Genomic DNA, 15,457 nt, shown 5'->3' on the forward strand with positions numbered 1-15,457 from the left:
ATCTTGCACCAAAGCGGCCGCTCTTGCACAAAAACTTGCTGCCTGTCTTTATTGGCTGCATGTTCTTGCTCATGTAAACTGACTTTCTAATGTAGAAAATCAGGGCTTCTTGCACGAGAACTCTGATGTTCCTGCTCAGGAATAAGCCCTCTTGCGCAAGAGCTCTTCCAGAAGAGGCCAGTGTAGATAGGCACTATGAATTTCTTGTGCAAGAAAGTACTATGGTTAAAATGGCCATCAGAGCTTTCTTGTGCAAGAGAATGTCTACACTGGCAAGGATGCTCTTGCGCAAAAGCACATGCCAGTGTAGACGCTCTCTTCTGGAAGAGTTTTTGCACAAGAAATCTTTCACAAAAGATTTCTTGCACAAGAAGCTGCCAGTGTAAACGTAGCCTGTGTGAGGACAATAAAGGTACAACTACACAGCAGTGTTATTTTGAAATAACGTGCCGGTCTACAAAGCAAGCCATTATTTCAAATTAATTTGGGAATCCTTCAACTTTGGTAACCTCCATTTCACAAGGAGTAAGAGAAGTCAAAGGGAGAGTTTTCTTCCTTCCACTGCCGGCTGTGCAGACAGCGCCAACAGCTGAATTCTGTTGTTTCAAATTCAGTTACACAATTGATGTAGCTGAGGCTGTGGATCTTAGTTTGATTTTTGCCCGGCAGTGCAGACGTGCCATGAATGAGCTGCTAAAGAAGGTGGCAAAGGCCCGTATGAGGGTCTGTTCCTTCTCTCCCCAGGCAGAGTGATCCCCTCCCATCGTGCGACAGAGCCAGGGAAGGATACACACCGAGGCAAGAAGCAGAGCAGCTGGGGCTGTGTGCAAGACAGGAGTGGGATTGAGGGGGTAGAGAAGGAATTGACTAGAGAAGGGAGGCAGGGGCTCTTTCTGCCTGGGTTTGACACAGACCTTTTGTGTGTCAGGCAAATGGGGTAACACCACAGGACAGAAACAAGAGACGATCTCCTCACCATGGCCCAGTCACTCAGTGGAGCCCAAGGAGCCAAGTTGAGTGGCACGCTCTTCCAGCTTTGTGAGGAAGAGCATGGAGGAGGGGGCAAAGGGCCAGGACACTTACTGAAGGATCCAGCCTTTGGCATCTGGCCCAGCATCTGGCAGGCAGAGCCTTAGGGACTCTGCAGCAGGGGGTGGTGTCCCTGCTCCATTGGCTAAGAGCACTGACGGGCCCTTGCTCCAGGAATGTCTTTGGTTTCTGTTTGGGCCAGTTACACTTTTGCCTCCAGATCTCACTCCCCTGGGCAGGGAGTTCCAGGGACTGCTGTGTGACAAAAGGCCTCCTCATCACCCCGTTTTACGCAAGATCCTTATGCCTGTCCCAGAGTGGCCATACTGCTTCTTTCTGCACAAAAGCCCATTGCACAAAAAGAAATGGCAGAAAATATGCTAATGCTGTTACGATTAATGCTAACGAGTCTCTCATTAGCATATTTTCTGCCTGAAAAACTCACAGTGAAGACGTAACCTGGGGCTGTGTCTACACTAGCATGATCTCGCACCAAAGCGGCCGCTCTTGTGCAAAAACTTGCTGCCTGTCTAGACTGGCCGCGTGTTCTTGCTCAAGTAAAATGAAGTTCTAATGTATAAAATCAGGGCTTCTTGCACAAGAACTTTGATGCTCCCGCTCAGGAATAAGCCCTGGTGTGCAAGAACTCTTCCAGAAGAGGCCAGTGTAGACAGGTAACATGAATTTCTTGCCCAAGAAAGCCCTATGCCTAAATGGCCATCAGAGCTTTCTTGCGTGAGAGAGCATCTACACTGGCATGGATGCTCTTGCGCAAAAGCACATGCCAGCATAGACGCTCTCTTCTGGAAGAGTTTTTGCACAAGAACTCTTCCGCAAAAGAGTTTTTGTGTGAGAATGTGACAGTGTAGACATAGCCTGGGTATGTCTGCACTGAGATAACAGCCCTGTGGCAAGGCTGGAGCTGGCCCAGCACAGCTGTGTTTGGCCAGCAGGGCTTGGGCTGGGAGATTAGAAAACTGCAGCCAGGGCCATCCCTGGGGGGGGGGTTTACCCACACAAAATACTCACTTCCTAGGGGCACCCAGCCTTACCCATTCCTAGGGTTCAGGTGTGACCCCCAATATTGATATCCACTCTGAGCTGTTTCTAGAGCCCAGGAGTGAGCCTTCCAATATAGGCACCCACCCTAACCCTTCTGCAGGCTCAGGCATGACCTCACACTTTGCAGGTCTCTGGGGTCTTTTACCAGTGAAAGAGCCTTGCACAGTAATATCCTGCTTCCTCTCTATTTAGTAACACTCATCGCAAAGAGATGAATACACCGGGGATACTGTGCTCACCACGCCCAATGAGAGAGATAAGCATGCCTTGATGGGCAGTAGGATCAGGTCCATCTGGGGACTCCAGTACAGGGTTGAGGTCTGGCAGCTCTGCTCTTAGAGCTGTGTCCTGGACCCTGTTCCCAAAGTATTTTCTTTTGGGCTTCGGTTTATTTAGTGAAATCTGAGTCCTGCTAAGCTTTACCGTAACCAATTGTTTCAGGTTAATTTTACTGACGAATCATTGTCATGGCTCCTTCTCCACTCTGGCATGATAAATGCAGAAGTGGGGGCCAGCAACTTTACCCCAAAGCCTTATCTACCAGGCTTTGGTATAAAACTTCCCCCAAAATCTTCAAAACCTAGATCTTGGGAATAAAACTTCCGCTGCCACCACCCAAATATTGATAAAGGAATCAGGGGAAAGATCATTTGGGAAATCTCACCCCTAAAAATAAAAATCAGGGCACACAATTAACCAATGCCAGGTTAATAAAAAGAAAAGAAAGAACTTTTATTATTACAACAATATTCCTGTTGCAAGCATAATGACTAGATGGGAAGGTAACAAAATATACTCATGGAGAAACTCTATGGGCCTAGAACTTAGTTACAAAGAAAAGCCAAAACATCTTTTAAACAGTGCCAGATATCAGATCCCATACCCAACCCTTAAAACAATAAAGCCTAACGAAACTATCTTAACGTTACCCTACTTACAGAAAGTGAAGAATTGTTTCTTGGAGAGAGAGAGACATGCTTGTCCCTCTCTGTAGCTGCAGAGGACTCTCTCAGGGTATGTCTACACTACCCTCCTAGTTCGAACTAGGAGGGTAATGTAGGCATACCGCACTTGCAAATGAAGCCCAGGATTTGAATTTCCCGGGCTTCATTTGCATAAGCGGGGCGCCGCCATTTTTAAAACCCCGCTGGTTCGAACCTCGTGCAGCGCGGTTACACGGGGCACGAACTAGGTGGTTCGAACTAGGCTTCCTAGTTCGAACTACCGTTACTCCTCGTGGAACTAGGAAGCCTAGTTCGAACTACCTAGTTCGTGCCCCGTGTAGCCGCGCTGCACGGGGTTCGAACCAGCGGGGTTTTAAAAATGGCGGCGCCCCGCTTATGCAAATGAAGCCCGGGAAATTCAAATCCTGGGCTTCATTTGCAAGTGCGGTATGCCTACATTACCCCGCTAGTTCGAACTAGTGGGGTAGTGCAGACATACCCTCAGAGAGAGAAAAGGAGAAAAGGAAAAAACCCAAATTCCTTTGTCCCAGTTTGACAGTCCTACCTACATTCCTACTGATCACTCCACCTGGCTAGGTGTAGTTAACCCCTTAATCCCCAGGCTGCTGGCTAACCTTCATAATCCTGACAATCATAACATACTGTAACAGAATTACCTTGCCAATCAGACCTCACCACCTCAGTTGACTTACACCTTGCAAAATCAATTATCCAGCGAACAGAAACTCTCACAAACCTGACAGCGATCACACAGACAAACAATAGGCAAGTGAGGACAATAATCATAGAATGAGGATTTCACAACCTCAGCTATTGATACGCAGTTTCTTGCCATGACATGGTGTTAGCTAAGTTTTCTCTACCCATCTTCAGCTCTGTTTCTTTATCTGGTGACAGCGGGTGCCTTTAGGACAGGATCCTTCTCAGCCTGGTGGGACACTATTTTAAGGCAAATTAGCTGGAATGTGAGTGTGTGACTCCAGGCTTTACAGCGAACGGCTGCTGCTCTTCAGTCTGGCTGCTCTATATGGCTGCAGAAAACCATACTGTTTGGGCAGAGCCTGCAACCCTGCACGTATCTCCAGAGAGCCACAGAGACGTTCTGCGGCTGTGGACTCACTTTTCTGTATCTGTGCTGAGCTCTAGCCCCAGTTTGCTCCACAATCCTCCTCCTGGCCCCGCAGTGTTGGGTCTCGCAGACCCCAGTGTCCCTGTGGGATTTGGGGAGGGGAGGATTTAGCAGCATTTCTGCACGCGCCCCTTCCAGGGGACGGCTCTAGGGCAGTGGGGTAGCCAAGCCAAGGGGAGATGGAAGATGAGGGGTGGGGATGGGTGTCTAGAAGGAAAGAGGGGCCTGGCCCAAATGTCCTTCTCATAATGCCCCTGGCAGGGGGATCCCAGCAGGATGGGAAGGGAGGGGGAACTTGAGGCAGGCATTGGGAGCATCTGGAGGAGTTTGTCTCTTCCTTCTGCCCCCTGTGGCTCATCAGCCAGGACTGCAGCTGGCACAAAGGGTGATTGGGGTCCCCCCTCCTCACCTAGGGTTTGCTCAGACCAGGCAGAAGAGAGTCACTGACCAGTTGATGGTTGGGTGCCACTGTCTCCTCCCCACAGAGCTGCACAGCTGGATCCCTGGCAGCCCAATGCCACTCATATATTTGTGGGAATTGGAGAGCATTGAGGGTACATCTACACTATACAATTAGCTTGAAATAACTCCCAAAATCACTGCTTTGTAAGAAGCATAACCCCCCAGGAAGGCAGGAGAACAGATTTGGAAATAAACAACCTGGGGGTTTTGGAAATAACAGGCTTGGTAGTGGGAATGCTCCACATATTATTTCTAAATAAGGGAAATAACTCCCCAGTCTAGATATGCCCTGAGAGAATTTCCCTCGGGTGTGGAGTGGTCTCTGGTGCTCAGGCTCTAAGAGAAGTGTTTTACACAACAGCTACTGAAATCTGAGAGGTTGCTTTCCTGGGGGATTGGCAGATGCAGGATCTTTGTGGATTCTCTCATGTCTAGTAAGGTGTGAGAATTGTCTAAAGTTCTTCCCACACTTATGGCCTGAGCCCCCCTACCTTCCCCTGCTGACTAGCCAAAAGCCAGACAGGAGGCGGAGGATTTTGGGACGACAGGTCATTGGACTGTCGATGGGGAGCACAAAGAGGGAACTTGGCCCGGTGGGGCACCAAGTAGGGGGAGTGGACTGACGTGCCCCCAGCGGGGTAGCCCCCCCACCCGCTGACACTCCCCCATGTGGGTTTTCTCATGTCTAATGAGAGCTGATCGTGCAGTGTAACCTTTTCCACACTCATGGCATTTATATGGTCTCTCTCCTGTGTGGGTTCTCTCATGGACAGTAAGAGCTGACCTCCGAGAGAAATCTTTCCCACAGTCAGAACATTTATATGGTCTCTCTCCCATGTAGGTTTTCTCATGGATAGTAAGAGCTGATCTCTGAGTGAAACCTTTCCCACATTTATGGCATTTATATGGTCTCTCCCCTGTGTGGGTTCTCTCGTGGATAGTAAGAGCTGATCTCTGAGTGAAACCTTTCCCACATTTATGGCATTGATATGGCCTCTCTCCCATGTGGGTTCTCTCATGGACAGTAAGAGCTGACTGCTGAGTGAAGCCTTTCCCACACTCATGGCATTTATATGGTCTCTCTCCTGTGTGCTGTCTCTCATGGACAGTAAGGGCTGACTGTTTAATGAAACCTTTGCCACACTCATGACATCTGCATGGTCTCTCTCCCGTGTGAGTTCTCTCATGTATAGTGAGGATTGGCCGACTAGTGAAAACTTTCCCACACTCATGGCATTTATATGGTCTCTCTCCTGTGTGGGTTCTCTCATGGACAGTAAGGGCTGACTGTTTAATGAAACCTTTCCCACACTCATGACATCTGTATGGTCTCTCTCCCGTGTGAGTTCTCTCATGTATAATGAGGATTGGTCGACTAGTGAAAACTTTCCCACACTCATGGCATTTATATGGTCTCTCTCCTGTGTGGGTTCTCTCATGGACAATAAGGGCTGATGGCTTTCTGAAACCTTTCCCACGCTCATGACATCTGTATGGTCTCTCTCCTCTGTGGGTTCTCTCATGTCCAATGAGGACTGGTTGAGTACTGAAAACGTTACTGCACTGATGGCATTTACATGGCCTCTCTCCTATGCAGATTCTCTCATATCCACTAAGGTATGAACTCAAAGTGAAGCTTTTCCCACACACAAAGCATTTATGGGTTTTTTCTCCCACAGAGATAATCTCATGTTCAATGCAGGATGACAGTTCAGTCAAACTTTTTCCACACTCCAGGCATTTGCAGAGTCTCTCTCCAGTGTGCCCTCTCTGGGGCAGAACGCAGTCTGACTTCTCACTGAAACTTTTCCCAAACTCTGAGCATTCACAGGGTTGCTTTCCATTGGGACTGGTCTGCTGGGCTGTAGTTTCCTTGGGATCCTTGGATCCTCCTCCACATTCACTGGATTCCTCCGCTTTCCTTGTTGGATTGTTCTCCAGTTGGCTTTCTGCCCTGTGTCGATTTCCCCAGGTTTTTTCCTGTTTCACACACTGGGAAAAATCCCCTTCAGCTCCTTCCACAAAAGCTCCCTGTGATTTTACGGTGCCAGGCCCTTCCTGCTGTCGATTCTTCTCCTTGTTCTCCCTCACTGTCCTAGCACCTGCTGGGAGAGAGAGAATCCAGGCAGGACTCACTGTCTGTACTGGAGACAAAGGACTGACAGGGGAACGGTAAAGGCAGAAAGCACAACACAATAATAATTTGGGAGACTGAGACATTGGGTTTTGCCTCCACATCCCACCCAAACATTCCCAAGAAAAGAAACGAATGGGGGAAACTCCTGACAGCTAAGAGGATGGCTGGGGAGCTGTGACAGGTACTTGCCAGGACGACACCTGCAGCCCTATCTCGGGGACATGGGGTGGAAGTTAGGGCTCTCACCCAATGTTCATTTTTGGGAATCCCAGATTTTTCCTGCACTTCTAGAATGTTTCTGTGTCAGTTTCCGACTTCTCACCTGTGTGGGTGTCTCTCTGGATCTCCAAATCTTTGGAAGGCTGGAGATCTGGGACCCACGGCTCTTCTCCTCGTTCCAGCTGGGCGATCAGGTCAGGTTTGCGAAGTGGGAATCCTGCACAGGGGTGAGATCAGGCAAGGTGAAGGCACATGGGCTGTGTCTAGACTGGCAAGTTTTTCCGCAAAATCAAATGATTTTGTGGAAAAACTTACCAGCTGTCTATACTGGCCACTTGAATTTCCGGAAAAGCACTGACAATCTCATGTAAAATTATCAGTGCTTTTCCAGAAATACTATGCTGCTCCCGTTCGGGCAAAAGTCTTTTTCTGGAAAACTGTTCCAGAAAAGGACCAGTGTAGACAGCACAGTACTGTTTTCGGCAAAAAAGCCCCAATCGCGAAAATGGTGATCGGGGCTTTTTTGCGGAAAACCAGGTTGCGGAAAACTAGGTTGGCCACGGACGCTTTTCCGCAAAAAGTGCTTTTGCGGAAAAGCATCATGCCAATCTAGACGTGCTTTTCCGAAAATGCTTTTAATGGAAAACTTTTCTGTTAAAAGCATTTCCGGAAAATCATGCCAGTATAGACATAGCCATGGAGTCTGGGAAGAGCATGTGTCACAAGGAACATTGACTGAGCTCAATCTCATCCTAGAGCTGACCCTGGTGGTCTCCTCTGAGCCCTGTCTGGCAAGGACACATGCCCCTCTCCTGGGACCTAGAATCACATCTCCCTGGGGCAGCACATGGGTACGGTCGTGCCTCACCAGGGTATAGGGAGGAGGACACTATGGGGCATGAAGGGGCAGAGCGAGGAGAGGACAGCAAGAGGGGGAGGATGCAAGAGGCCAATGGGGGGAAGTAGAGGGAACAAGTCACCATCTGCCGCCTTGCACAGACCGTCCATTGCTGCTGCCAGTGCGGTCAGTGCTGGGTGGGAATGGGATGGGGGGGCCCTGCTGGCTGGCGCTGACACGCAGCAGAGGCTGCACAGATGGACCAACTGGGGGAGCAGCCACTGGCCACCCACTCCCTGCTGGTAGGCAGGCAGCTGGGGAGCAGGAATCTGGGGGCAACAGGACCCACCAGTGTGGAGGGGGAGAGAGACAGAAAATACAAGACAATTTACCCACTTTTAAGAGCCCTGCAGCAGGCCTTTAGCCCGGGACGTCTGCTCACGAACTAGAGTGCTGGGCAGGAGGCAAAACAGCAGCTCTCCCAGGCAGCCCCTAGCCATTGAATCACACCCTCCTGGGCAGCGCCCACCTCTCAGGAAGGGAAGAGGCACCTTCTCCAGGCACTGGGCACCCGCACAGCCCTGGGAAGTGGACGCTGGGCAGAGGGTTTTCTCTCTTTCTCCTCTTCCATATTTTTACAAACACTGCAAATGTCCATCCCGTGCCTCTCCCCCCCCCCCCCGCCCCCAAGTATTTTTTTCTGGCAGGGCCCAGGTCCTGGTTTTAACCCTGCTGCCTGTGCCAATTTTACCCTTTGGCCCCTCTCTTGGCCCCACAGCCAATTCTGGGATCTCCCCACCCACACGGTCAGTTTGGCCCCTCACAGACTTTGTCTCTCCTCTGCAATTTCACGCATCATCATCCCTGCACAAACAAACTTGGGGGGGGGGGGGGCTTTTTTGGGTCAGGGGCCACACACACACAACCAAGTGAGAAGCAAGAAAAACCCCTCACTGACGTGGCCCACACACCAGCTGGAGTGGTGGTGGTGGAGGGGTAGAAACCCAGTGCAGGCTCCCCAATATCGGGGGTTCCCAGAGCTTCAGGGGCTGCACCCGGGTGGTCTGTTTGGCCCCGAGCAGCCCTGCCCCACATGCACCGGGCTGCAGTGGCATCAGCAGCTGGTCTCAGGGTTTGCGTCTGGCTCCATGTGCAGGCCAAGAAAAGCTGCCGCCACCGCGGTCACTACATATGCACCGCGCACACTCTGGGGCGAATTCTGAGGGAGCCCGTGGGGGCCGTTACTCTCTGCGCTGCTGCTTCGGCTTCCTGTCAGTGCTGGGAAAGTGTGGGAGGGGGGAGAGAGTGGAGGAGCAGAGTGAGGTGAGGCAGGGAGGTGGGACTAGGGAGGGAGCAGGGCTTGGTGAGGAGCCTGGTGGTTAAATCACTGAGGGGAATGTGTGTGTGTGTGTGGGGGGGGGGGGTGTCCCTGGGACCCAAATCTCTGGTTGGGTCACTCTGGTGTGTGCATCTAGAACCTATCCCTGCTGTATTCGGCATTTAAAATGTGTTAGGAGCAAGGTGGGCCGATTGCCTGGCTCACTTATGGCTCCTGCCAGGTCCAGGAGCTTAGACCCCTTTCCCTTTGCTTAAACAGCAGCAGCTGCCAACCCATATTGATGCCTGTTTATCACAGGCAGCAGCACTGGGCAAGAGGCAGCCGGTCTGCAAAGGGAGCCGGTCTGCAAAGGCTCCCCTCTTGGACCAGTTCCCGTCTAGCACCCTGCAGTGCTGCCTCTGATGCACTGGCTGCTGGCCCCGCCCTTGGGGACTATAGAATAGTCAACTAAGCAATACAAATTCACAAGGTTACTCAACTATTATATTAACTGACATTTAACATCCCTACTCTGAACCTGCTTCCCCTGGGAGGGGGCATGCAGGGGACAGTCTCTCACACAGGAGCCAGGGTTATTGGGCAGATCCTGACATTGGGGGTTCAGGCAGTGAGGGACCCTGAACCAAACCCAACCCAGCTGCTCCAGAGCCCACCCAGCTTCTGATACCCGAGGGGACAGGAATCCTTACCCAGCCAGCTCACAGCCTCATAATTCTCCTGCATCACATCCCCGTAGAGGGTTCTCTGGCCCAGGTCCAGCAGAGCCCATTCCTCCTCAGAGAAACACACAGCCACCTCCTCGAAGCTCACCGGCTCCGCCAGAGCCATTTCCTGTCCCTGGTTCTGCAGGCCAGGGGCTGAGCTGGGGACAGACATGGGTGTTGCAGCCTGGCAGGGGAGAAGGGCCATTGGAGACATGTCAGTAGGGGCTTTCACCCTTTCTAGGGAGGTTAAATTTCTAGTGAATAGAGTGGCAGATGCAGGGCTGCTCAACCCAGTTTTTTAAGGCTAGACCGTTTATGAAGTTCTGTTGAGAGAAGGACAAGTTCTGGAGCAATGGGAGCTCTTCTGCAGGCCTTGCCCAGTTGGTCACATTCTGTCTCCAGGCTACAGCTCCGATGTTGTCCCTGGAGTGGACCCAAAGGGGCCCATGCAAAGGGCTAGGGCTGCAGATGATCATTAGGAGGCCCCCCGCGGGCTGCCCCTCCCTCAGCTCGGTGAGTCTGTCCAGGTGCAACAGGCAACAGACTCTACCGCCCCCCTCCCCCGCCAGTCACCTGCAGATGCGGGATTGATGGGGGGGCTCACTCCCCGCCCCGCACAGGATCGGCCCGAGGCGCATGTTCCCGCGGGAGGGGGCAGGGGGCGCTAGCGCCAGCGGGGACAGGAGCAGCCCCACGGATGCGGGGTCCCCCCGTGAAACACACAAGAGCCGCGAGGGAGGGGGAGGGGGAGGCAGGAACACGCAACAGCCGCCCCCGCGCAGCCGCGTGGGACCCGCACGGGCCCGCCCCTCGGACCGACAGACAGAGCCGGGGCTGATCACGTGTCAGCACCATCACGCGCGGAGTGGAAGGGGATGAACAGGAGCACGCGCCGGCCCCGCCCCCCCCCCGGCACGTGGCGCTGAGGAAACCCCGCCCCTCCCCTTATTAGACGCGCGGGGGAGCAGAGATGGGGTCGGGGCGGGGTTTCGTCGTGTCCGGCGGGAAGCGCTCCGCCCCCCGCCCTCACCGGCAGCCGCCGGACCGGACCCTCGCGGGGGGAGGTGCAGGGGCCGCACCCAGCGGAGCGGGGCGAGGTCACACAGCTGGGGGCGGGGCCAGGACATCGGGATACAGGGGGGCGGGGCTGGGCTCTGGGTGCTCTGTGGGAGGGGCCGGGGTGCAGAGTGTGGGGCAGGCTCGGGGGGAGGGGAGACAAGGGGGAGCGGTGCGGTACTTTTCTGCCCCCCCCCCGTCCCTGTCGGGAACAGAGGGTGGGGGGGGGGGGAGGTTTCCAAAGGGGACTGGGTCCGTTTCACACCCCGGCTCCCCCCCTGCAGACAGACGCTCCGGGCTCGTTGCTCAGTCTGCGACCCCCCCCCATTTCCCCGCGCCTTCCAGCGCCCCATAGACCCTCCCCACGGCACCCACAGCCCCGCCCCCTTCACACGCATCCCGCCGGCTCCCCTTCTCGGGGGAGAGCGCGGGGTCTGCGAGGAGCGAGGGCACCTGCACGTCCCCGCCTGTGGCCAGGCTGCAGGAGCGGGGCTGCTCCGCCCGACGCCCCCTGGGTCCTAGCGTCCTGCCAGCTAGGGGCTCGTGTCCCTGGCTGCGCGGGCTGCTCCCCCCACGGGCCATGCAGCTGCCAGAGCGATAGCTCCAGCTCTCCTGAGTTCTTGCAGAGTCGGATTAACCCGCTCCCAGGCTGTAGGAACCGCACACCCCTCAGTTCCTCACCCCCCCACACCCACTGCTGCAGCAGTTGCTGCTGGGGGCTGGTATCACATCTGCCTCCCCCCCTCCCCCCGACCTTGGCTGATTCTGCTGGTCACTACACCCTTCAGTCCCTGGCAGTGTGCTGGGAGCAGGGACATTCCCACCCCAGTGGGGCCCCTCTCCCCAATGACTGGCCCAGGGGTACAGGCTGGGGGGGGGGGTGCATCTGTCAGTTCCCCTCCGGCCTATCTCTGGCCTTTGCTCCAGGATTGGGAGGTGCTGGTGTCTGGGACATTCCCAGCCCCATGTGCTGCTGCCCATCCCTGCACCCCCACCCCCCCACCTGTCACGAGCCCCTAGAGCAGGGGTGCAACATTGCCATGCATATACAGGATACACCTGTCACAATGAGTAACCTCTACCTTTGCCCATCCCCCTCGGGGGGCACCAGAACAGGAGGCCAAGGGCTCCTCCCACTGTTGAAGGTGGGCAGGTCTGACCTGGCTTCTTTTCTCACCAGCTGCCCCCTGCTCCTCCCCATACCCCCTTGGCTCTGCCCCCCACCCTGGCCAAAAGCTGGACCTTGCCCAAGGAGGCGAAGCCCTGGGGTGCCAATGCAGCTGGGGCCATCACAGACCCATCCACCTGGGGATCGGGGACTCGAAAGATGCCGCTGGCTGATGGGCCAGCCCTAGTACCCCTGCCCAGGGCAGATGGAGGGTCCATGGATCCCCCGCTGCCCAGACAGATCTTACTGTGACATGAATGGGGTAAGAACCACAAGGGCAGTTGTGGGGAGCCTCAGACTCTCCACCTGCCCTGGATGGGGGTGGGGACATGGGCTGGGGCTGCTCATGGGTCCCCCCCACTAGTGTTCCCTGTAAGCTGAGCACTTGGGTAGCCACCCAGGAGAGATTCATAGATTGCTCAGGTGATTAACAGAACCCCCCAGCCGGCAGGCTGTGTTTCTATGGGTGGTGCACATCTGCACCTGCTTCGGTGCACCGAATGACATTTATTCCACACATTGATGGGACCAATTTGAAGGAACCCTCCCCCCCCCCCCCGCAGGACAGCCAGAGTGACAGACTCCTGCTCCCTCCCCAAACCACTCTGTTTTCTGCCCATCCCAAAGGAGCATTTTCCCAAAGCCACTGGCACCTCCCAGCTGAAAGCAAACCCAGCGCCTGCAGCCAGTCCTATGGCACCGTCACAAACAATTTACTGGCCCAGAGAAAGGAAGGAGAGTTACTCACAGTGAACGCAGCAGCTGGACACACACACAGTGCGCTCCTGCCTGGCCCAAGGGAATAGAGGCACCTCTAGTGAGCCAGCTCCCTGTGTCCTGTAGCACCAGCCCACCAGCTGCAGATTCTTCAGTTTGTGCCTAACCCTCCCCTCCGACATCCCCCTCCCTCCCTGTCTCACCCCCAGCATCTAAGCCTGGGAGAGAGAAAGTTCTTTCTGCCCTGGCTTGTCCTTCCCTCCCCCAGAGCTCACACAGATAAGAGGGTTTGGGGCCGGCTCCTCTTCAAGGGCAGGTGGAGGAGGGGAGCAACCAACAGTCTTATGCTCCAGGGTAGCTTGTCTGGTGTCTGGAGCTTCCTCTGCCAGGCAGGAGATGCCCCCTTCCCCATCCCCTGGACATATCGGGGTCTCACACTTGGCTCTGCCCCTCTCCTGGCCTTGGGCTGCTCCCAGTGTCACAATAAACCCTCGTCCAGACCCTGAAAAACACCGAACCCTCCCCCAGCGCCACAGGCACAGCCAGTCCCAGGGGGTCAGCACGGACAGCCACCCCCCAGCATTTCCCAGAGTCCAGCCCCAGCCCCGTCTCTGCCAGTCCAATGCCTCTTTTAATCACACACACACCCCGGTGAGCCAGTATGTGCCAGTGCCCAGGAGGTCTGGGGACTGAATATGAGCTGGCACCAGGTTGGGCAGGGTCACCCAGGCTTACATGTCTATGGTGAGCAGTTGTGCAATGCACACTGACCGTCATGGGGAGCCATGTCACAGTGCTGGATGAGCTCATGAATCCCTGGGGTGTGAGAGCCTCATCCACTCCTGTGCCTGCCTGGTGGGGGACTCAGACAGGGTCTCCCTAGCTGAGCGACAGAAGTTAGGAGGGGTGGGAGTGGGGAGCTGTGAGGGGATGGGGGCAGGGCAAGGGGGGAGGAATGAGGGTGGCAGGTGTCCAGTTTGGGACTGGAAGCCCCTGGCCCAATAGGCTCCTGGAGATGCCAGGCAGCGTCACTGGCCCAGGCTGTTGAACATCCAGTTTGCGGCTCCACAGGCTCCCTGCCAGTCCCTGTGAAGCCCGTGGGGAAGCCCCTGAGTCGGCATGCCTGGCTCTTAGCATTTGAGCAACTTGAGGGAGGGGGGCATCAGCTGGGCCAAAGCAGAGCAAGAACCACTCTTGGGCAGCACGGTGAGCAGGGATGGCCACTGACCAGGCTCCCTAACCCGAGCCCCTCCCCTTCTGCCTCCCCCTCACACCCAGTTCCTCCAGAACCTGGCTGGAACGGCTGCCCTACTGCCAGCCCTGCTGCTTGGCATAGTGCAGTCATGGGGCCAAGGGCAGGGGAGTCCTCAGGTGCGGAGAATTAGTATGCAAGAAGCAGTTCTTCACTTTATGCTTTTCTTTTTGTTAAAAACACAAACCCTGATCATTCTGTATTTTTATTAACATTACGTATTGACTGTATGACAGGCTGAATGCAGCAGAGCTGGTTTTATTGACAGAATATTCCATGGTTATGGGCCCAGTGGTGAAGGCACTAAATACTATCCAAGCAGAGACAAGCACACTAATGGAATGCATGCTGCGTAAGTTATACCAGCTTCAGGGTGTAGCCGAGTTTGTTGTTTTTTAAGTTTATCCTGTACAGACTAATGGTCTGGCAGCACTTTATAGATACCATCTATGGCTGTGTCTACACTGGCCTCCCTTTCGGAAAAGGTATGCTAATGTAGCACTTTGGAATAGGCAAATCCACGGGGGATTTAAATATCCCCCGCGATATTTGCATTAACATGGCTGCCACTTTTTTCCGGCTTGGAGATAAGCCGGAGAATAGCGCCAGTCTAGACGTGATTCTCCGGAAAATAAAGCCTTTTCCGGAGGATCTCTTATTCCTACTTGAAAGTAGGAATAACAGATCCTCCGGAAAAGGCTTTATTTTCCGGAGAATCACGTCTAGACTGGCGCTTTTCTCCGATCCTCCGGAAAAGGCTTTATTTTCCGGAGAATCACGTCTAGAATGGCTCTTTTCTCCGGCTTATCTCCAAGCCGGAAAAAAGCGGCAGCCATGTTAATGCAAATACTGCAGGGGATATTTAAATCCCCCGCGGATTTGCCTATTCCAAAGTGCTACATTAGCATCCCTTTTCTGAAAGGGAGGCCAGTGTAGACACAGCCTATGGCTACGTCTAGACTGGCCCCTTCTCCGGAAGAGGCATGCAAAGCAGGCAAGTCAGAATAGGGAAATCCGCGGGGGATTTAAATAAACATGGCCGCCGCTTTTTTTCCGGCTTGGGGAAAACTGGCGCGATAGACTGGCGCGATCCTCCGGAATAAAGCCATTTTCTGGAGGATCTCTTATTCCTACTTTTTCCGGCTTTTCCCCAAGCCAGAAAAAAAGCAGCGGCCATGTTTATTTAAATCCCACAGGGGATATTTAAATCCCCCGTCGATTTCCCTATTCTGACTTGCCTGCTTTGCATGCCTCTTCCCGAGAAGGGGCCAGTCTAGACGTAGCCAACATGTTTTGTTATCACGAGCTTTCGTGGGCACAGCCCACTTCTTCAGATGACCAGAGTTTTGAGTTTAAGATGTGCAGAGCCAAAATAAATAG

The 15,457-nt window shown here is 54.0% G+C and overlaps 2 protein-coding genes across 4 annotated transcripts in view; both read right to left on the reverse strand.

Annotated features, from left to right (window-relative positions):
* The window catches only part of LOC102443998 (uncharacterized), a 293,825-nt gene that overhangs the window by 92,357 nt on the left and 186,011 nt on the right, over positions 1 to 15,457 (reverse strand).
* Positions 3,480 to 12,986, reverse strand: LOC142821567 (uncharacterized). 3 transcript variants are annotated; one of them, XM_075912889.2, is made up of 4 exons: positions 12,857 to 12,986; positions 9,870 to 10,068; positions 7,107 to 7,220; positions 3,480 to 6,752 (listed from the first exon to the last, which is right to left on the reverse strand). In XM_075912889.2, exons 2-4 carry the CDS (start codon positions 10,054 to 10,056, stop codon positions 5,197 to 5,199), a joined length of 1,857 nt encoding a protein of 618 aa, XP_075769004.2. In that variant the 5' UTR covers positions 10,057 to 10,068; positions 12,857 to 12,986; the 3' UTR covers positions 3,480 to 5,196. The 3 variants fall into 3 exon arrangements, with proteins under 3 accessions (XP_075769004.2, XP_075769002.2, XP_075769001.2); XM_075912887.2 differs by lacking the exon at positions 12,857 to 12,986 and adding an exon at positions 10,458 to 11,637 and having other exon boundaries at positions 3,480 to 6,749; XM_075912886.2 differs by lacking the exon at positions 12,857 to 12,986 and adding an exon at positions 10,458 to 11,631.

The sequence above is a fragment of the Pelodiscus sinensis genome, chromosome 19 (genome assembly GCF_052426305.1).
Source record: "Pelodiscus sinensis isolate ZL-2025 chromosome 19, ASM5242630v1, whole genome shotgun sequence".
Classification (NCBI taxonomy): domain Eukaryota; kingdom Metazoa; phylum Chordata; order Testudines; family Trionychidae; genus Pelodiscus; species Pelodiscus sinensis.

Coding starts and splice junctions, on each gene's coding strand:
- LOC142821567 (XM_075912889.2), bottom strand. CDS start 10,056: ATGTCTGTCCCCAGCTCAGCCCCTGGCCTGCAGAACCAGGGACAGGAA. Junction 7,221..9,869: donor TGAGGCTGTGAGCTGGCTGG/GTAAGGATTCCT, acceptor ACCCCTGTGCAG/GATTCCCACTTCGCAAACCT. Junction 6,753..7,106: donor CCAGAGAGACACCCACACAG/GTGAGAAGTCGG, acceptor TCTCTCTCCCAG/CAGGTGCTAGGACAGTGAGG.